Raw genomic sequence first — 22,113 nt, forward strand, 5'->3', positions numbered from 1 at the left:
TTCTGAAGGATAAGAAATATGGGAAATAAAGGTTAATTTCCCCACCCCATCTCTGCCCCATCTCCAGTCCACTTCGCCATTTATCACTACACTCATCCTGACCCCATCTCTGTTCAGATACCAGCAGGGTGAGGTCTCTGTTTTACTTGGAATCTCTCATATATACGAATGTGATTTGGTGGGGCCAGCCTCTGACTGTATGGCACTTGCACCTCACAGCCAGAACGGGACGTTGTGTCCCATGCGCTTGCCTCTTCCCTCCTGTGGATCTGCTGGTTCTCATGATCTCTTCCATCCTCTTTTCTGCTTTGTTTCTTTGTGAGTCCCTCTGGAAACACTTTTTTGTTGTTTTTCTTGGTGTTTGGAGTCTAATCTTTGTTCTGTGGAAATCAACTTGCACTGTAAACTATTTGCTTATTTACAGAGAGAAAGATAAAGATTATCTGAAACATGCAATTGGTTGTTTATTTTTTCCCACAGAGAGGTTTATAATATTGTTTGTTTTATGCTGGGGTAATTTGTGCTTCTAGGGGACCATGTGCTAGCTTCTTCTGCAGTGTGTGGATTTTTTAAATCACAAAAGAAGATGACAACGTGGAAAAGGAACCTGAACTGTGTACTTCTGGCCATTTTTGTGCTTATAGCATGAGATATCATCAAAGGTAACGGCCTCTAAAGGTACAGAAAAGGAACTAGAGCAAACAGGAGCGAGGTGCCCGAGTTTGTGAACTGCTCACTAAAATCTTTGTGCGGTTGAGACCCATAAAACAGGAGTGCTTTTGCTGTTGCTCCTTGTGGGATTTCTTGCCTTTATCTGCAGTGTTAGAGCTGAGTGGTGTTAGGAAAGGACACAGAGGGCCTCGTTTTTAAGAGCTGGAGAAAGTGGGCTTGATTCCTGTTCGTGCTGATCATGTACTCAGGTAATCTGCCCTGTTCAGCAAGAAATCACATCAACTTCTCTTTCAGTCCACAGCTGTGTGTAGTACCTACGGGACTGAGCATTTATATCTCAGAGGGAGACCTCCAGAGTCACCGCTCAGTGGAGGCTTAGTAACTAAAACAGGGTTTTAGCTATTGTGCCCCCAAAAAACGTCCAGGTCATGGGTTTGTTCATGAAGTACATCATTCCTTGTCCCCACGCTGTCAAAAACTAGGGAGCAGCTTTGAGATTTTTTTTATAATTTGAAAGGGCCAGACCTTACCATGCATCTCCCATAGATCTCTTGGTACAAAATGGAGTGAGAATAATAATTAACTTTATTGGAGCCTAATTTATCCAGCTGTTATTTCTCATGGCATATTTCTGTTGACACAGGCCTGAGTAAAAGCACTCATTGGACAAAGTTCATGCTCACGCAATCGTTCTCACTTTTAGTTTCAGAGGGAGGTCCTTTCATTGCCTGAATGGTGAATTAGAAGGCGAATGAGATACATGTAGTCAGCGTTTCTAGTTCTCATCACTGGTCCTGTCTTGGGGGAGTGTACTTATCTAGAGCATGACAAAACAAACAAAAAACCCCAAACCTTTATATCCTCTGATCCTAAATCCACACTGCTTCTAGGATTGATTTATAGAAGAACCAAAGCAATAATGTAGATGCATTTTGTACCATGCTACTTTGGCCTTGGCTAAAGGTTATGAAAGCTCCTGACAACAGAAAAATGATGTAGACCAAGGCCTGCCCTTAAATCTCACATAACCTCTGAATGCCCAGATAACTTTTTCAGTCTGGTCTTTGGTGAGTGAAGAGCAGTCCCAGAGATTTCACCAGGTACACATGAGCATTCAATCTCTCTTTATTTCCATTCATCAGTCTGTTTTTAAGACCCATAGTCATAAGCCCCTGTGCACCCCCATGGATTTTCCAAGCAAGCAGCTCCTACGGAGCACACATGAACAGGTCTTTGATCAGGCACCACACTGTGGAACTGTGTTCCTTCACGTGGACCTTAGGAAATGTTTTTGGATGTGCAAAGCAGCAGTTGAGGATAAGTGTTAGGGATCACTACAGCAGCTCCCAGCATAATGGTCCATTTGGAAATTACACAAATTGTGGTTTTGGTTTATTTCTGAACGACTGGGAGTGTGTGTGTGCTTCTAGTGGGCCTGGCACTGGTGGGGCTTTTCTGTGCTGCAGGGCGGTGGCTGGCAAGCAGCAGTGGGGCTGGAGGTCCTTGGCTGTGGGTTTTGAAGCTCTGTGGAGTGTAGGTCAGCCTTTGCTCTCGCTGCAGGCTGCTCTGGCATTCTTTTGTCTGGAAGAGTTCAACAGCACCTGGTAAAGTCCCACTTTACCACACAGGATCCATTGGCAGGCTACTGCAAAGTGCCAGCGTGCTTCTGCAGGGCAGTAAGGCAGTTTGTTAATGGATTTTCATTCTGCTCTCTATGGAGGAAAAAATAACAATATAAACCAACATCATTTTCTTCAAAAGCTCATGGAGATGTTGTGTAAGAAGTCAAAGCAGAAGCTGAAGAGAAAAAGCTTAAAGCTTCCACGTGCATATCCACTGCTTACTGCATCTTGTTCAGCCTCGTCATTTCTCTGCAGCCTCCGGAGTGAGGAGAGCTTGTTTCAGGCTGAGACATAAACATCCAGAAGTCCCCCGACGGAGTGCATTCTGTAGAAGACGCCCAGCGGGAGGCCGAAGTTCACGATGGCAAACCAAGTGGAGTAGCCGTAAAATGATTTCTCCAGTCCGTTCTCAAACACAGGGTGAGCCCCAAACGTGGGCATTATCCACAGCTACAGAGGCATAAGGAAAAAAAAAAAGAGCACAAGTCAGAGGATGGGAAGCTGTCTCCTACCTGCACTCTAATCTCAGCACTGGCTCAAGTAATTGTAGGAATATTTCAAGAGTGTCAGAGGGGTCCCCTTGCTTGGGAAGAGGAGGGAAGTTCCCTAGTTATGCCTCTGGCTCCTTGTCAAATGCTGTTAAATTTCCAGAAGCTTAATGATAACCTCACTCTGCCCCAGGCAGCTTTATCTTTCTACAGAATTTCTGTTTCCTTGACCAATTCAGTTCACTTGTTTAAGGTTGTAATGAAGCTTCATGTTGCTTCAGGATGCCAGAGCACATCAGGTGAGTTCCAGTCCTGCAGACTGTTGATTACAAAGCCTCGCTGCTGGTTGCTCGTTCCCCCAGCTATCTCATGAAACACAATGGTTTTGATGATGTTTACAGGAGCTAAAATCCTGATGTTTAAGGATTTATTAGCTGTCTCCTTCCTGCACTCTGGAAATGTTTGACTCTTAGGTAAAAGAGGGACCTTAAAATTATGGGAGCGGGAAAGAGGGAGCTCAAAATTACAGGAGTGGGACATTAATGGGAGAACAGACTTGACTTGCCCCACCAGGAGACCGAAACCTTGTGGGCAAAGCTTCCTTGTCTGGAAGGGTGGCCCAAAAGGAAGACAAAGAGAGCACATTGGTCCTGGTATCACAGGTCATCACAACCCAGTGAGGCTGTGATGTGGCAGAGAGAGCAATACTTACTATGATGTTGCACAAAACCAAAAAGAATGAGATCTCTTTTAATGCTTTCCTCTTCCAACTCAGGTGAGAGTAGGAATGCATGTAGGATAGAGAGACTCTCCGGAACTCCTGTCCGAGCTCCAGCACACTCACTCGTCTCTGGTCGTGTGCTTCGTGGTTTTGCTCTTCACTCACTTCTTCCTCTTTGTTGGGTGAGGCCTGTGTGTGCTCCTGCGTGTTCCTCGGTGTGGTCATCTCTTCACCAGGCAGCTCTGAATCCACTGGATGCTGCCCGGCGTGTCCTGCGTGCCTTGCCTCAATTGCTGCTACGAATGGTTCCCGCTGGAGCCCATCGATGATGAAGATGTTTTGGGTGATGTACTGGAAGATGAGGAGGACAGAATAGGACAGGATGAGGCTGTTCAACAGGTCCTTGGGGTTGGTGGCCACAATGGCGACGATGGAGAAGTAGGACATGGCGATCTGGCCGAGGGCTGCCCCCATCAGTAGGATCACGTCCAGGCTGCGGGTTGGGTTCTTCAGCGTGTCCAGCTCCCTTTTTTCCAAGGCATGGATGATTGTCCCGATGACTGCACACACGCTCATCAGGGGCAGGAGCACGATGTAGTAGGAATAATACATCACGAAGACCTGGCGGTTGGGGGCTGAGCCCGTGGCCTGGATCTGGTACATCATGAAGACGCAGATCCCGATGATTACGGCAGCGGCGCCCAGCAGGGGCCCAAAGACCACGCCATGGAGCTTGAACTTGGGCTTGATGTGAGGGGCATGGTGGTGGCTGATGCGTCGCCCCACGTTCTTCCACATGACGTAGAGGACGGAGCAGCAGATGAGGCAGTACTCGGTGTTGAAGGGGTAGAGCAGGATGTAGCCCTTCTGGAAGACTTTGCAGGTGGTTGTGTTTGGGCACGTGCACAAGTTAGTCTCATTGCCTGGAGTGTGAGAAGAGGAAGGCAACAATTAAGAGGGAGATGGCCTGAATGTCACAGCCACCTCTGGAAGTTTCTTGTGTGCAGGAACAGCAATCAGGAGGAAGTTAGGTCTTCGAGGCTGTGAGGATTCCAGAATAACAGCATTGTAAGTACTGGATGAGAGAGAGCCCTTCCTTCACAGCAAAGCCCCCCTCTGTCTGTACTCTTGGAATATTAGTCAACCCCTCCTGTCCCACTCCACCTGGCCCTTTTTCCCCCCACCATATTCTCAGAAAGTAAAGTAAAGCAATGATATAAGTCTCTTCTACTTCGGCAATTTTTTTTTTTTTTTGCTTTCAGCTGATAGGCAAACGTGAACAAAAAACGCTAATTTACAGTGGGCTTTTCCTCTCCTAGCCCTTGGGTGCATGGCTTCATGGAGCGTCCTTCCCCAACAGGTTAAAAAGTCTTCCCTGTGCAGCTCATCTCTTCTAGATAACGTCCAGCAACAGGGAAGTCATAGAATTTTGGGGAACCGGTTGTGACATGTGAATTGCTGGGATCCAGAACTGTTGTCTCCCCAAAGGTCATCTACGTCAGCCTAACAGGAGCAGGGATGCGTGATAAAGGAGCCTCACCTGCTAATCGCTGCTCCACCTCTCGCAGCTGAGATTCAATCTCCATGTGGATGGAGTCGTTGGTCACTGCCAAGAGCCAGAGGAGGAGGTTAGTGGCTATGGTCAGCATCAGCCCACACCTGGATGAACAGAAAGGCACTTTTAAAGTCTTGCCTGTGGAGGTTGTTTATAGTCTGAGTGTTCCTCCCCCTGCCATGAAGTGCTGCTCTTTGCTTTTTGCTTGTGCGTGCATGGACGCATGCAAACATTGTGCTTTTGGGCCTGTTCTGTGTGTGGGCACTGGGACATGGCTTTGCACGTGTGAATACAGCTGTGCATGTCCCCATGTGGCCACTGCAAAGAGCAGGGAAGGCTCACTGGTGAACCTGGCCTGGCTCTGGGTGCAGATGTGGGGGGGAAGGTTGAGACAACAACTAGTGGTGGGACTGGGGAGACCACCCCCATGAATTAATGGGGCCAGTGCGGAAGAATTTGGAAACAAGAGGAAGCAGTTGAAGGCACGTGTGAAAACAAAAGGGAGATGGTGAGGAGCATGGGTCTGGTGGTGTGATGCAGAATAGACAGAGTCTGTGTCAGGTCAGAGGGAGGCAGGTCTGGCAGAGACAAAGGGGATAATACACGGAAAGGAATAATTGCTCTAGGGGAGTGGAAGGCTTTTTTCTGCCCTTTTTGTACCTGGTGAGGTTGTGCTGGACTTGAATGCAGTCCTTCGAGTGATGCCACAGAAAAAAAGCCTGCAAATCAATAACAATAATGTGAGCAGGGTGAAGCTGGCAGCACGCCACATGTGGTGGAAAGGGCCAGGCGGGCAAGAAGGCACGTGTCTGGGTAGGAGGAAACCTGCCTCTGTGCACAGGGACACTCGTGTACTTGTGTTTCAGTGCTGGCACACGTGCTGGCATCCCTGGGTGACCCCAGCATGTGTGTGCATGTACCTAATGCCAAAGGAGGGCTGGGAGATCTGCCTTTTTTTGTCTTGTGTATACCAAGGTGTTTGCTGCTGGGGTGGGAGCTAGCTTACTTTTCGAATATGGGTTTGGGCAAAAAGAGGCTTGGTATCAAATGGCATGAGATACTTTGCATGCAAAGGATTTTTTATTTTTATTTTTTAACAGGGGATGTATTAGCAAATAGAGAGGCTGGTGCAAAGGTATTTCTGTGAAGTTTCCTCTCTTTTCTCCCTACTTTGATGTTGCAAAGCAAACCCATCCGGGTTCTGCAGCGTGTCAGCGAGCGCTAGAGCAATGTCTTTCTAAATCTTACCTCTTTGTCTCTTAATCGGGCACATCGGGAGTGTGGGTGGGTGTCATTTGAAATGGCATTTGATACTTCAATACTCAAGAGAACGCCTGCCTCACATGCACCCACTTTCCCAAGTCTCCTCACTTCCCCCACCCCTTTGTTTCCCAGCAGTGGGACAAAGAAAAAGCAAGCAAGCTCCCAGGAGGGTGACGTGCATTACCTGGGTGGAAACAAAAAGGATTTCGATGCTGGGGAACACGATTTCCACCTTGGATTTGCAGTGGATTTGAATTATGCTGTAGCCGATCTGGAAGACGTTCAGGAGGACACTGAAACTACCAAACAGCAGCAGTGACCCTGGACAAACAACAAAAACACCAGTAAATAAACAAAGATGTGTCTGAGGAGCATCTGAACCCAGCTGGGGACTGGAGACTCCTGGATTTGTGCAGAGCTGGTGTCCTTCCCCTTTGGAAGTGCTGTGATTTTAGAGAAGGGGAGAAAGGGAAGCCTGGTTCCTGAACCTGGTGGTGTGCTTTGGCTGGTTTAAGGTGTTGAGATGACGCAAGGTGTTTTCTTGTGCTTGGATACAAGGTGTTGTTGTTGTTGTTGTTTTTGCCTTTTCTGTGCAATCTGGAGTGACAGAAGTAAGGTAACGATGGGTGATGGTTTCTGCCTTGTGAAGAAACCCCAAGATAAAGACAGACCTCGCTGAGGCTTTTGGCAGCAGCAACCTGCAGAAGTTGGGACCCTTCCTGCTGTTTTCCCTTTCTCCTTTGACGCCTCTCTGCAGCCTCAGGTAGCTTGCAGCTTTCTTCCCTTCAATTCTCCCTGCTCAATTATCAAGACCGCGCATTAATTATAAACTCCCTGATAGGCTAGAGGCAGGGCTGCTTAGAGAAATGTCATTTCAGAAAGTGGGACAGCTACTGATGGAAAATCTCCCAGGAAAGCCAGGTGTCACTGGGCTGTGACTCACTGGGCAGGAATCTTCCCCTGGAAACGGGAGCGCTGTGATGTTAAACAAGGGCGAGGGAAGCCCGGGGCTGCACCACGCTTGTTGCTGGGCTGTGGGTGGGAAGGGACCATGGTACGAGGTTGCACTGGAGGCTGAAGGAAAATCAAATTCAAGGCTCCCCTGGCTGCTCTGCTTCCTCCCTGTGGCATCCCCTGTGCCCCTGTCATTCCCTGGCTTTGCACCACGAGCTGGCAGGGCACTGGGAGACTCACATTGCCCTACCTACATCTCCTGTGGCTTCTAGATCTTTTAATAGCAGGGAATTCTGTATCTTTCAGGAAGAAGGGGGAAGGCATGAGCTGGTAAATAAAAGCAGAATTTACCCCTAATCCAGACTGGTCCTGCGTGAGAATCTCGGTAGAGCACGGCGTGGGGCTGCCGACTGGTGCCCAGCAGGTAGTAGATGATCCAGCACAGGCACACGACCTTGAGGATGGAGAGCAGGATCCAGACGTCGGCCAGCGTGATGGCCACATGGTTGAAAATCATGCTGCTGATGAAGGCGCTGCCCAGAAACACCACGTTCATGGCCAGCAGCCCCGAGAAGAGCTGCCCGGCTTTCTGAGCTTGCCTGTCGCGCTGCTGCAGAGACGAGCAGTGGCGGTACAGCCAGGACTTCTCGTAGTGGATCATGGCAGTGCCTGCTGGGGCTGAGATCGACCTCCTCTTGCAGTGGTGGCAGGGCTTTTGCCTCGAGACTTTGTCGCCTGACATGGTTCCTCTGCCTGCGGGTTGCCTGCCACGGTGAACAGAGGGGTTAAAAAGTGTGGGAGCAGCAGGGGATGTGTGGAGTTGGGAGGTGCTGTGCGCTGGTGTCAAAGCAGCTTGTGCGGGGACCTCCCTTACTTGCTTTGCAGCTTCCCTTTCCCTCTCCAGAAGCTGGATGAGAGGGATAAATAGATTTTTGCTTAGGCCAGGCTAGCATTAAACATTTCCAGAATAATTGAAGGGCACAAGGAAAACGTCCTTCTGCCAGCAACTGTCCAGAGATGCTGGCATTACAATGGGCATTTGGTGACTCTGTCCTGCCCCAATGGTACTTGAAGTTGTTGGGACCAGAAGTGCCCAAATCATTTTCATCCTCACCTTTCACACCTCTGTGTGCAGCCCTGGGTTCAGGTTTCCTCCTTTCCCTTTGTTGCAGTAGGGATTAGGTGGGAATGCAGAACAAGCTCAGACCTGCTCTGGCATTCAGAGACGTTTTATCTTGGTTGATGGGTCCAACCTCTCTTTTATGTTTTGGGGCTCTCAGATTTATACCACGCTCTTTGTATGGGTGCATAAATTGTGACAGAGCTGGAAAGGAGGGGAAAAAAAAAAAAGGGGGTCTGTAAATTTTGATCTAAGCTGCTGGGAAAAGACCCAGCCTCCTACCCCAGAGGGCTGAGAATGGGGCAGAGTTAACACCCTTTTTTCTTTCTTTTTCTACTTGTAGCACAGAGGAAAAAACACAGAGCCCTGAGCACGCTGACCTGGAGGATTTTGAGGGATTGGCCCAGATAAATGGCTGGACCCTGGGAGCTTTTCTATCCAGCTTTTGGAAAGATCTCGGGAGAAGCATATTGCCCTCGGCAGTGTGATCTCCTTGGTTCACGCGCTGTGGTCAGGCAGGACCAGGCTGCCCTGGATGCAGTCCGTGGGGATGTGCCATCACCCAGGGAGCAGTGTCTGTGCCTGCAGAGCGGGGTGGCCGGGGTGAAAGCAGCCCCTGAGATGCTTTATGCATTCATCTTGGATTTTGGGGAGATAAATCATCTGAGAAGGGTTTGATATTTCAGTGCTTCCCTCTGTGTGTGCACTGAGATGCTGTCTCCCTTTGGCCGACAGGGATTCAGTGCACTTAGTGGAGATTAATCCCAAACTCTTCCCCATTTGCCTCCCAAACTCTCCTAGCACAGGGTCAACTGCCCTCCCCTCTCCTAGAGCCATAGCTACCCAGCTTTGTGGGCACAGTAGGAAGCAGAGAGGCCACGGCATCACAAGAACCAGACAAAAACACCTCCAGGCTGTGGCAGGAGGCACCCAGCGTCCAGACGAGGCTGTGCGTGGCAGCCGCTTGCTGCGGACCCAACCCCTTGACCCTGGACCTGTGCACCACCGAGAGCAGCCAAATGCCAGCCCTTACCTCCGTGCAGCCTCCTGCAGCCCCAGTTAGAGCCAACGTCGCCAGTACCCGCTCAGGTGCCCTCGGGATGTCTCTGTCCCTGCCGGACCGAGGTGCAGGCAGAAGCCGGCAGGACTGCGCCTCGCCGAGTGTGGCCTCTGCTCTGAGCCTATTGATTTTTTTTATTTTTTTTTCCACCTTGTTTACTTTGGGTTTATTATTGTCATTACTTTAATTACTCAGCAAGAAGCTCTTGGCTCTGCCAGGGGCAGCCAATGGGGAGCAGCTCCTTTATACACCTGCTGGGTTGCCCCATGTGAGCAGCCTTGGCACAGGATGTGCCAACTGGTAAAACCACAAGCCGCAGTGACTAATTTGTGCCGTGGCTCGAGCAACTCTGGGGCTTAATCTCCTGGCATGGGCTTGCTCTGGGGTGCAGAGATGGGAGTGCTTGGCTTTGGCTAAAATCAGTTCCCCACTCGCTTGTTTTCAGGTAATTCCTAAGGTTTTCCTTAAGCGTGCTACTACTGTGTGTCTTTTATCCACGGCACAGATACCCAAAAGGCAAAACTCAGTCCAGCCTAGGTGCAGGGAGTACTTGAATTTTGAGGTTCTTTTGGCAGAAAGGTGGCTGCTTTCAGGGCTGATAGCTGCAACCTGTAGATATTGGCTGCAGAGCCAGACTCTCGTGTGCAGGCCCCACGGGCTCAGCCTTGTGATGTTGGGGATGCTTTAGGCCCAAGCTTTGCTATGTCTGTTCCCTCTCCTGTTGCATGACAAATTAATTCTATTTTGGGATTTTGTGGTGAGCTGATCCCTCTGTTTTTGTGGTTTGAAATGGGGATTTGGCATTTCTGGATGAGCCTGTGAGTGCTGCAAGGAGAGGAGCTGTTTGCATGTCCCAGGATGAACTCCCAGAAGCTGTGGGGTTCTTGCAGCTGGCAAACACGTGAGCTTGGCGCTGAAAGCCAGGAAATGTTTACAAGAAACCGATAGGGGGTGGAGTGGGTGGGGGAGCGCAGGTTATCATCCGTCGGGATGTGACGAATGGACGGAAAACAAGAGGGAAGGGGGCCTATTGCTCCCAGGTGAGAACGCCCAGCGTGCGCCAGAGCAGCTGTTGCATCTCCTGTCTGCCGGTAAAAGGGTCATGTTTAACGTCTGGATGTGGTGGAGCCAGGATGCTTTGATCTGGGCAGGTTTTTATGACTACCCATGGCTGGATTTGGTCTGCCTTCCCACAAAGCATCAGCTTCTCCAGCCTGCGTGCAGAACCATTTCCTTGCTCCTTGCCTTGTTGCTCTGGGGTTCCCTGAGTGCCACCAGGCTACCTTTGGGTGCCTGGCTCTACCCCATTCCAGAGCTTTGCAGGGAACTTGGGATCTCCCAAGACCTACTTGGTGGTCTCTTTATTGAACAAAGCCAACAATTTTCATGTGAGGCGTTAACAAACCTGGCTGCTTTTTTAGTACGCTTGACCGTAAATTGGTGTGACCATGCAGAGCTAGGAAATGGAGGGCGGGAGTCTGAATATACCCTTGGCACAGGAAAATTTAGGTGGAATCACAGGACTCTCCTTTAAAGATGTGCCTGAAGTAAAATGCTGGGGCCGGCCTTGCCCAGTGGTTTTGCCAACAGGACTGTGCATCTGGGCTGCAGAGATGAAGCATCCTTCGTAGCCCTCACTGGCTGTGGAGCTGAGATTAAAATCAGAGGAGGTATAAATCCCAGGGAGACTAGTTAATCCTCTAGATTTGGCTTTTATGTTGAAGAATGGCAGCTGTTAATAGTTAAAATGCTTAAATGTATTGACACAAGTTTAACCGAGAGATGTTAAACATGCAAGTGTGCAGGAGAAGGGCCAAAAGTGGGCGAGTTGCGCTGATGGGATCAAGCACACAAACCCAGGTGGTTCACATGGCTGCCCTGCAGAAGCTGCCTTTACTTGGAGGCCAAGGGAAAGCTGCTGAATGCCCCTCTGCTATCAGCAGGGTGCTTGTTAATGGTGTTATCAGCGCACTTAGCAGTAACAGCACCCAGGCTGGGCCAAGCGGATCTGTAAACAGGAGCTAAGGAGGAAGGAGGTCCGAGCCTCGCCACCGTGTTTGCCCAAAGGCTTTCTGAGGAATGCTGAGCGCCTCGCGCCTCCCCAGCCAGCCCACACCCTTCCTTCTTTCCCCTCCACTGATAACCGGGCCGGTGACGTCTCCTGCGGGGCCAGGGAGCGAGCACCCTTTGGGGGTCAGCACGGGAGCAGCTTTGCCCCGTGTGGGCAGGGTGAGCCCAGCCCTGGCACCCGGCTCTGTCCCTGCCATGCTCAGCTCTGCGTCCTCCTTGCTGGCCCTTGGCAGAGGCTGCTTGGGCCTCCAGTGGGCATTGGGGTGCCCCTTGCTGGCCAGCCCAGTACCTTGGTCTCTGCAAAGTGTTCCTCCATCACCAGCTCCTGGCCTGGCTCCAAGCGAGCCCCCAGAGCCGATCCTGCCTTGTGCCACCACTTGCCCCCTGCACTGTGACCTTCTCGACGCATCTGCTGCCCACTGACAGTAATGATTAACGTAGATTGCTCCCCTGTCACTGACGTACCTCAGGGCAAATCACTCTGATAAAAGACTTTTTTTTTTTCCCCCCTTGATAATAGAACAAAACTCGCCCTCAAATAACAGATGATTAAGAAGCAGAGGGGGTGGGAAAGCCTTGGTAGTGCTGGGATGGTGACTCAGGTCAGGCCATGCCCGTGACCTTCCCCGCTTGGTTCTGAGCAGCGCTTTCTGGTTTCCTGCTCTTCAGCTCTCCCCCTTCTTGCTTCTCTCACTGCAAAGCCTTGGCTGTGGCACCTTACCCCTGGGCTCCCTCGAGGAGTGACTGTACCGGTGGGGTTCAGCGCTCCCACCAAGGCCCTGCAGCTCAGCTCCTGGCACTCCGAGGTGTTTCTGTACCCAAGTGAACCTCCTGGAAGCTCCTGCAAGGCCTGAGAGCCCCAGGGCAGCTCTTTTGTAGCTCTTCATGTGCAATGTCTGCCGCTTGGCAGTCACCGTGAAGCACATTGATGCCCCCCTTCCAAATGCGGGCCTGATCTCTGCTCTGTAACCGATGGCAGCCCCCTCGGTAGGATGCTGCTGGCTCAGCCTCATTCTCTGCTCTGACACAGTGCCCAAGCCCCGTGCCTCAGTTTCCCGGCCTGCAGGTGTGGAATATGGAGCTGGTGGCAGTGCTTTGCCCCTCTCACAAGGATGGAGCAGCTCTCAGCTAATGGGACCCCTTCATCTCTCCCAGGTAGGCTGCATTCGGGCTGCTCTCCCCTCCTTCCAACTCCCCAGTAAGAACAGGAGTTGCTCTGAGCACTGGGGCTGCGAGGAGGGCACAAGGCTCGGGTCGGGCACATCGCCTTGCAGGGCTCGGCTGTGGCAGTGCCAGCCCCATGGCACACCTGGCTTTCGTCCCCAAGCCTGGGACGCTTGGCAGGTTGCCACCCGCCTCGGAGATAATCCCTTTGCACACTAGCTGACAATAGATACCTTTTGGGTAAGCAGTCCTTGAGCATACAGCAGGGCCTGTGCTCACAGAGGGGTTTTCTTAAGGTTTGGGTTTTTTTTTTTTAGTTTGTTTGAGGGGTGGTGTTTGTTTTTTTTGGGGGGGTGGTGTTGTATTTTTTTTTCTTTTCTTTTTGGGCTTGTTAATTCTCTTTCTCTCCTTTATTGCATATATAGATAATAGGGAAATAGCTATTTGTGAACCCTACCCGCTGCCTCCCCCAACATGCAAGTATGTGGCTGGAAGAAGAATGCAGCCCTTGGCTATAAACCACAGCCGTGCCCGCACTTGCAGCATGGAGATACCTCAGGTTAGCAAGTGGGCATCACAGGCTTTGTGGCATTCCCAGAATTGTGCTTTATCAGGGTGTGATGGCTTGTGGCTGGATGTTGTTTCCTGCTGATCTGTCACCTTGGAGTGATTGGTCTGGGATTCAGTATCAGTGCTGCTTGGGTTGTCGTGGGGTTCTCCCTGCGTCTATTTTAAGTTTACTCATTCCCAGAAATGCTTCTGCAGTTACTGGTCTCTGAGCACTTCTCACGCTGCCTTGCTTGGCTTGGTGCACCCAGACTTGGGAACCTGGGACCAGGCAATGGGTGTGCAGGAAGAAAACCCTGCATGTCCCTAAGGAACAGAGGTGGTGATTGAAGGTGTTGTCTGCGTGTCAGAGCTCAGCATCTTGGGGTAAAACAAAGCATGAGGGCATACGTAGGACTGACGTCTGCGCACCATTTGTGTCTCTTTCTTGACATAACCTGTGACTCCCACAGTTAAAATTAACAAACCTTTTCTAAAACAAAAGCCAGTTTCTGGACAGAGATTTTATCTTTACCAGATCAATGCCAAAAAAGAGTTAAGTCTCTGCCAGGTTGATGGGGCAGGAGAGGCAGGCAGGCTGCTCTCAGGCTCGTGGAGGGAAAGAGGGACCCATCCAGGGGTACTGGGGCACTGCAGTCTCCTGGGGACAGGGAAAATGGGCTCACGATGCCCAATGCCAGCCCCAGAGAGAATGTGGAGTGGTGATGCTGGTGTCAGGCTGCCTAGGGACACCGCTGCCTTCTGTTTTGGGGGTCTGGGTCTGTTTCTGGAGGGGGAAGGTGGTTTCAGATGCCTGGGCTGGCAGTGCAAGCACAGCACATACAGTCTGGGCTGTTAGACAGAAAATCACATCACTCGGTTTCAAATATCATGATTTCCTTTTATTTTTATTTTTTCCTTTGGCAGATGCACACGTCTGTAGGAAAAAAAAAAAAAGTCTGAAAGATTTCTGCCGCCTGTGCGCTATTATTTATTTGAACAATAACCTTGGATGTCTCAGGGTACAGACAAAGCTCAGCTGTGCCATTTTGGCACACGTCTTCCCCCCCCCGAGTGACACCAGGCGGCATGGGCTTCCCGCAGCTCTGCTTGGCCTCTGGACAAGGTGGATAGCCCATTTCTAACTCCTGCAGCCCAGGTGTCCTGCTCTGAAAGCCTCCTCAACCGTACTATGGTTCACGGAGGGCTGCAGGCACCCAGAAACTTGTGTCGGGGCTGTGCTCACAGCCTCAATGCCAGCACAGGCTGGCGGATGCAGTGCAATCATACCTTGAGGGCATGGGAGAGCAAGGGAGAGCTGTAGCATTGGACTGATTGCTGCGTTGTAGGGTGCAGAAGGTCCCTCTAGGAGGTCAGAGTTACAGTGAAAATCAATAAATAATCTTGTGTACAAAAATGTTTTTATATTAAAAAAAAAATCATCATCTATTAAAAAAAAAAAAAGAAAGAAAAGAAAAACAAATCTCTTCATCGTTCTGTATTGCCCATAGGATCTTTATGGCTCTTGAGCCCTGATTCAGGAAAAAATGGGGGAAAAGTGTGCTTCAACCTTGTCAGGGCCAGCCCAGGACCACGCACAGCACTCCCTCCTGGCACAGAAAGCTTCCTCCGGGAGGAAGGGAAACAGCAGGGGCTGACACAGAGAAGGGGCAAGAGGGCCAGTTGAAAAGGGCAATACAAAGAGGAAGGATCCAGCATTTCCGAAAGCCTTTTTTGATCACTTGTTTTTCACATCTCTGCAGGGCAGTGGTTTCTGACTGGCCGTACCAGAAGGCGAGTGGTTTCCCTTTCTTTGCCTTCTGCACCTGGGTTAGCCCCTTGTGCCCACTGGTCTCTGCGTGCAGGCAGGATTGGGTGCATTTGCAGGCAGACACTGACTGTCCAACGGGGCTGAGCACCCACCCCACGGGAGAGTAAGTCAGTGGCGTGAACAGGCTCTTAAGAAGGCAGGTATGTGTCTTTGCATGAATCAAGAGTAATTACCGTGATCCTGTGCTGGATCCCTTTTTTCTTTTAAGCTCTAAGAAACTTCAGGCACACATATGCGCATCCATCCACACACAAGTAGCAAAAATAAAATCTGGACTATGTTTGGATGATCTTCACTGACAGTTCAGAAATGCTCCAACACTGCGAGGGGACATGATTCAGGCAGTGCTGGGAATCCCTCGGGACCCCTGGGCAGTCTCCCAGCCCTGGGGTGGGAAGAAGGTGAATTGCTCGAGGAGGATCTCATCTTCCTTGCAAGGGAGTCTTTAGGACATGATGTAGACCTCCAGCAAACTGGCCACTGCATGCATTCGGTAGAAGATCCCAAAGGGCAGGCAAATGTCCACAATAGCCGGCCACATGGAATCGCCATAGAAGTTCAGTTCTGTATCGTTGTCGAAGTGGGGCCGGGCACCAAACGCTGGCATGATCCAGAGCTGTTTGAGGAAATGGGAGAATAAAGCTGTGGTGAGAGAGGGGAATGGCAGAGCAAGCACCTGCAAAGACAGCTCCCGAGAGAGACGGTGAAAGAACAACCTCCTGAGTGTGAGACCAATGCAAGGAACCCCTGTTCACAATCAAGACCAAGTATGAGCTGGTGTTGTACCAAAAGAACAGCTTCAATTCATGCTCAGAAGATGGACCTGGAAGAAGGCGAGCATGTCGTGTGTCAATGTGGACCTGGCCTGCTCAGGCTCTGGGAGGAGCAAGCATGGGTAAGGTTGATCTGGCAGCAGTTTGGGCTGCTCAGGCTCAGCGTGCGTAAGTTGAGCTCAGAAGCTCAGCCGGTGTGTGTATGGTTGGGTGGGAGTCGCCAGAATGTTCTTTATCAGCTGATGCGTGAAGTGAGTTAGAGGATGTGATGCATTAACCAGCTGGGAATTTGGAGGCTCTCTTGAGATGTAATGTGTAGCTTGGCACTTTCAAAGGTGCAGCTGTCATCCTTCTTTGAATCCACCCAACATTCTTTCTTTGGGTGAGTAAGAGAATAATTTAATCTATTTTATTGCTTTTAGTAAGCTACTTTACTATCTACTAATACTCAGTGAAACTACTGAAACTGATTCTTTTGTACCCGCTGATTTTATCTGATATTCTGTTGATAACTGATGTCCTCTCTCAGCAAAGCCTAAAATATCTTAACTCCAGGACAGTTGCTCTTATAAATGACAAGGGAATTAGAGCTGGCTACACTTAAAAATGCAAATAAGTCCACTCCTCGTGTAGTGGAAGCACAGAAAGGGTGGTTTTTGTATGGGCCCCATCCTTTCCAACCATCTTTCAGACATTTGTGCTCACTCTCCTCTCCCCCCACCCTGAGAAACTCTTCTCCCTGCATGTACTCACTATGATGTTGCTCAGCAGGAGGAACATGGAGATCTCCCTTAAGCACTTCCTCCTCCAGTTCATCTTCTTGGGGGCCGTGAGGGACCGCACGAGGTCAGAAGGAAGGCTGGCCTCAGCGCCAGGGGCAGTGCTAGGCGCCAAGGTGCTGCCGCCATCGGGCACGCGGAGGGACACGGCGCTGATGTTAACAAAGGTGAGACCACAGAGGTCCTTCTGGCGAGAACCGTGCTTGTGGTCCTCCTTGGGGGGCTGCCGATGAAGGCCTTCGATGATGAAGATGTTCTGGAAGGTGTGCTGGGCAATCATCAGGAGGGCGTAGGTCAGGTTGAGTGCGCTGATGGCGTCCCTTGGTGTGCTGGCCACAATGGCCACGATGGAGTAGTAAGAAATAGCGTACTGCCCCAGGGCTGCGCCCATCAGCAGGGCCACGTCCAGGGTCCTGGTTGGGTTCTTGTGCCGGTCCATGTCTCTCTTGTCGAAGCGGTAGATGACGGAGCCTCCAATGCAGACGAGAGACATCAGGCCCAGACACACGATGTTGAAGATGTAATACATGGTGAGTGCTTGGCTCTTCTTGGTGGATTCGGTGCTGGAGTTTACCTGCACCTCGTAAACAATAAGAACACCCAGGCCGCTCACCAGAATGATGAGGCCCAACATGATGCCTACAAAGAAGGTCCTTCGGAAGAGCCTAAATTTCAGGCGGTGGATGTGGTGGGAGTGGTGTTCTATAAAGCGGCCGACGTTCTTCCACATGACATAAACCATGGCAGAGGCAAACAGGCTGTACTCGATGTTAAAGGGGTACAGCCAGAAGTAGCCATTCTTGAAAATCTGGCAGATTTGGCTGTTGCAATTGCAAACATCAGTGGAGCTGCTTCTCATTCCCACTGAAAGAAGATAAAAAAACAGATGTATTACAGATAGAGGCCAGCACTTATTAGCAGCCATGAAGAACTGGGTGGTTAGGATCAGTGGAAAACAAGACCAAGGACAGAAGAATACATGACCTTTGAAAACAAGGACGCATCAACCTCAGCTTTTTGGTGTTTGTGCTTTTTCTAAAGAAGTTAGGTGGCAGGTTAAATCTCTTTTTCCCTCCCTTCTTCCTTCTCATCCCATTTGTCCAGACCCTTCCACCTTCCACTCTCCTCTGTGGTACACACTGAAGAAATGAACATTAAGAGCTGGCTTTTAACATACCGGCTCTGTTAAAGGAACCTTCAGCTCTAGATGGGCTTTCTGAAAATGCCCTGATAAAACCTGACATGAAGAGCTATTTCTACCCCAAGTGTTCAATTCCTGTACCAGATGGCTTCACAAATGGGCAAATTACCTTTCAGGAGCCATCTGAGGAGGTCATCTGTCACATTTTTCTTCAACTTTGAGTGTGCTTTGTGAACGGACTCGTCTGTCACTGCAGACATCCACACTGCTAAGTTTGTAGTCAGAGTTAGCATCAAGCCGCACCTGCAGAAGAAGGAGGAGGATCCCCAGATTAAGGCAATGGCCCTAGGCCATGTTGCTCCCATCCACGTTATAGACTTGTATGTGTGGCCAGAAGGACTGTGGGAGCTGCCTGAGGTGGTTTGAGGACTCTGTAGTAGACAGGGCTAGAAGTCCTAACCCTTTGCGTCGCTGTTCTCACTCTCTTCCTACTTCTTGTCCATGCTCATGAGAATTAGTAAAGCCTGAATCCTCCTGTTGGTTTTGGAGGAGCTTCTCAACAGGGAATAGATTAAAGGTCTGGGTTGGTCTCCAGTGTTGCAAAAGTGGACAAGATCTTGTTTCTTTTTTATTTTATTTTATTTTATTTTATTTTATTTTATTTTATTTTATTTTATTTTATTTTATTTTATTTTATTTTATTTTTCAGCCTGAAGAGGCTTGCCCACTGCATCTTTGCTTTCCATAGGGAAGCAGAAGTCAGCTATGAAGCATTTTATATAATGCTAATCATTTATTTAATATTAATCTGCTTGAGTGATGCTTGTATTCCAGCCCTGCTCAATCCATAGGTTATAAACCTCAATGGTTTGAGCTGGGATCTTAGGCTAGCTGGAAACTCAGCAGTTTTAATTTTGGTTAGCATTAAGGGAGTTGGGTTTGTATCCTTGTGGCATCTCAGCTGAGTGAGAGAGTGCAGTAGATTTGCAGTGGCCCCATGTTTCTGGACCAGAGGGATAAAGAAAAGCAGCAGTGCTCACCTAGTAACGTTCAGGTGGACGTGGACGCAGTCTTTGGCAGAGATCCACAGGAAGTATGTCTGGCAAGGACACAAGAAGAAAAAGAAAGCTTTGTTGCAAGAATACCATCGTTCTGAAGCAGGGATCTCTCTTCAGCTTTGGTCCAGCCGGGCACAGGCTGTGAGCCCATAAGCCTGGCCATTTTGTTTGCTGTCTGCGGTCCGTTCTTTGCTCCTCCTGCCCAGTCCCACTGCCCCTGCTCTGCCCGTGCCCAAACTCTATTCCTACCTAAATTGTCCCTATCCAACTTCTTTCCTCATTGGTATTGACCCAGAGCAGGTGGCCCTCTGTGCAGGGACTGCAAACTACAAGGCAGTCCCTGCCCTGCCTGTCCTCCTCCCTCTCTCCTCTTCACGGGAAAGACCTGGCTGGATGCTGCTTAGAGCCCGTGGCAAGGCATCCTGGCACAAATCCAACTGTCACAGGCTGGGGCTGCTTGGAATCAATGCCTCAAAGCGAGTTGCCACAGCTGTGGTTTGCTGGAGATGATGTTTGCTGAGGCTGGGCTGAGCTGAGCCGCCTGCATTTGCCGCAGAGGGAGCTGCCCTATGTCCGTGAGGCTGGAGCTCCTTCCCCTGGTGGCTCCGTCCCTCTACAGCTCCCCAGGGCACAGCGCAGCCGCCTCACCTGGACAACCACGAATATTGCTTGCACAATGGGGTAGATGATTTTGATCGCAGACAGGCAGCTGTAGAAGCTGGAGTAATATCCTATTTTGAACACATCCATGACAAGGCTGAAAATGGCAAACAGGATCAGGCCTCCTGTTGAAGAGACAGAGTATTTGTGGTTGGAGAGATGTATGCACGTGGGATAATGCAGATGGGGGGAAAGGAAGAGGAGGAACTATTGCTGTAGAGAGGCTTTGCTTCTACCTCAGTTTTTCCTCTCCCACCACCCAAATCATGGAGTAATTTTGGCTAGAAAGGATTTCGGAAAGTCATCTGGATAAACACTCCAGTCTGACTGGGACTAACAGGTCTTGCAATGGAAAATGGCAAGGCTGGGAAGGAGCCTGGTGTTGTAAAGAGCTGAGAGCCCTCGCAGGTAAAGGGAGACCTGGCAGTGAAGCCAGGGGAGGGACTAGGAGCAGACCTGAAGCAGGGCATGATGCTACACCCCAGCAAGGGAGAGGGAGCCTGTGCCCCAGGTGGTCATTCCTTCTTGTAATAATTAATGCCCACGTGAACTGCTCAGCCTGCCTCTTGCCTCCAGCATTTGCCCCCCAGGAGCTCCTACCTCTCAGCCAGATGGGTCCAGCGTGGGAGTCTCTGCAGAGGATGGCATCTGGGCAGCGGGCGGTGCTGACGAGGTAGAAGATGATCCAGATGATGACTATCAGCATCATGACAGTCAGCAGGAAGAAGACGTCGTAATCGTGCACGGCAATTTTCTCAAAAGCCCCGCTGCTCACCAGCGTGCAGGCCAGCAGGGCTAAGTGCACGGCCAGCAGGATGGAGAACATGCGGCCGCCCTTTTTCCATACTTCCTTGGAGGCTGGAGCAGAGGGCTGGTGGCTATAAGGTGCTATCTGGCTCGAAGCCAGGCTGGCTTTGTCGTCCTTGTGTCCGCAGCCCATGCTGGAGTTGGAGCGTTGGATCTCGCTGTTCTTCCGCGCAGGCTCTTCAGTCATGGTTCAGCTAATGCCGTAGCTGAGGGCTGGTGCTGCTGGGAGGAGAGGCCGTGAATAAGAAAGGTCACTTCATTTTGAATAGTCCGGGGCTGGACCAAAGTGAGACGTGGTGTGAGGAGGGGACAGAATGTATCGGGGGAATGGGAAAGGCTGAGACAGGAAGAGCAAAAAGAAGGACGGGCTCATTTTCATGCCTTTTCTTCCCGGTTCCCTGAAGACTTTATTCTTTCTTATGATGCTTTTGCCTGGGGAGATCCCAGGACAATTTGACAAAGCATGCCCAGTTTGCCACACCACATATTTATTGGTGTTTGTTGATGTAAGATATTGGAAAAGCACCAGAGAAGCACTCCCAAGCTCAAATACCCTGAGGCAAATATCCAACGTGGTTTGGTTTCTAAATGTCAACCACTACACGTTCAGCGAGAACGTCATACTTCCTGGCTCAAAAGCAGGCTGCTGAAAGGTAAGGAAGCCCTGGGTGTCTTTGGAACCTCACACCGTGTTTTATAGCAGTTCCTGCAAGAGTGCTACGAGCTGTGTCTGCTCTCGTTCCCTCTAAAGCCCCTTCTCTATGCCAGGCTTGGGACTCCATTGGTTCTCTACAAGAAGCCTGAATCAAACCAAAGTAACTGCTCAGACTGAGCCATTCCACCAACCTGCTTTGCTGCCTGGAATCCGAATCTCTGCTCTCGCCAGGCTGAGAAGTTCCCCTGGTGCCGCACTTCGGTCAGCCGGAGAATTTATACCCGTTGGGATGGCTCTGTGATTTACACCATGTCTGGAGCTGGCAGCAGCGCTTCACGGGCTTCTCAGGGAAACTCATGTGATCCATTTTAGGCAATAGCTGATTTGGGGAAAGAGGGAGAGAGATAAGGGTTATTTACCTGGGGAGGGCACGAACTGAGCACGCTGCTGAGAATGGCACGGACCGCTCGGGCACAAGGTCACAGTTGCCATAGACAGAGCAAAGCCACCCCACCAAGTGGATCGCCCTGCAGGGACGAGATTTCCTCCCTTGAAAGAAGATGCTTTAGGTGATTAACCTTTTTTTGCTGACGATTTTGGGCTTGGCTTTCTGGTCAACTGAACACAGTAAATACTGTGCCTCACCCCGTACAATCCCCATCAGGGCTCCGAGCCTGCCCCACACAGGAAAGTTTTTGAGGAAAAAGAAGAAATTTGCATTTATCTATTCACTGCCGAGGGCAGCTCAATCCTTTTGCACAGTGCCAACAAGGAGGAAAGGTTATCACGAGGACGGAGCAGGATTTGGAGACTGGGATCCGTGTTCCCCTTTGCTGGCACGCTGCCCTTCGCTTGTCGGGGTGGGATCACCTCTCTCTGGCCCTTGGGAGCTTAACCTCTGCTCCAAGGAGAAACAAGCCATGGTGCAAAACATGGAGCAGGTGGGATTTAAGCATTTGCTGGATTGGAGGCAAGGAGAAACTTTTTCCTCCAGCTCTTGGAGGAGAGATATCCCAGCAGGCGAGGTGGTGAGACCCAGTGCAGTTTTAGGGACAAGTTTTATTCCTTTATGAGGCAGCCTCTCGCGGAGCTTTTCCTCATCGTTTACGAGTTCAGGCAAGGGCCCCTCCATGCCCCTCAGTCCCTGCAGCCCGACAGGGATCCTGCGAGCAGG

General features: G+C 50.4%; 2 protein-coding genes across 2 annotated transcripts; both read right to left on the reverse strand.

Moving 5' to 3' along the window:
* Positions 1–2,573: 2,573 nt before the first annotated feature.
* Positions 2,574–8,017, reverse strand: OTOP3 (otopetrin 3; the record flags this gene model as incomplete). The annotated part of the gene is made up of 6 exons (XM_082774580.1): positions 2,574–2,744; positions 3,495–4,426; positions 5,044–5,162; positions 5,719–5,777; positions 6,506–6,642; positions 7,627–8,017. 6 exons carry the CDS (start codon positions 8,015–8,017, stop codon positions 2,574–2,576), a joined length of 1,809 nt encoding a protein of 602 aa, XP_082630706.1.
* A 7,494-nt stretch (positions 8,018–15,511) lies between these two features.
* OTOP2 (otopetrin 2) lies at positions 15,512–20,471 on the reverse strand (the record flags this gene model as incomplete). Its single annotated transcript, XM_082775188.1, has 6 exons — positions 15,512–15,682; positions 16,593–17,482; positions 17,929–18,062; positions 18,800–18,858; positions 19,466–19,602; positions 20,078–20,471. The coding sequence occupies 6 exons, from the start codon at positions 20,469–20,471 to the stop codon at positions 15,512–15,514; spliced, it is 1,785 nt and encodes a 594-aa protein (XP_082631314.1).
* Between the last annotated feature and the right edge of the window lie 1,642 nt (positions 20,472–22,113).

Source organism: Aythya marila (genome assembly GCF_965140915.1).
Source record: "Aythya marila genome assembly, chromosome: 18".
Lineage (NCBI taxonomy): Eukaryota > Metazoa > Chordata > Aves > Anseriformes > Anatidae > Aythya > Aythya marila.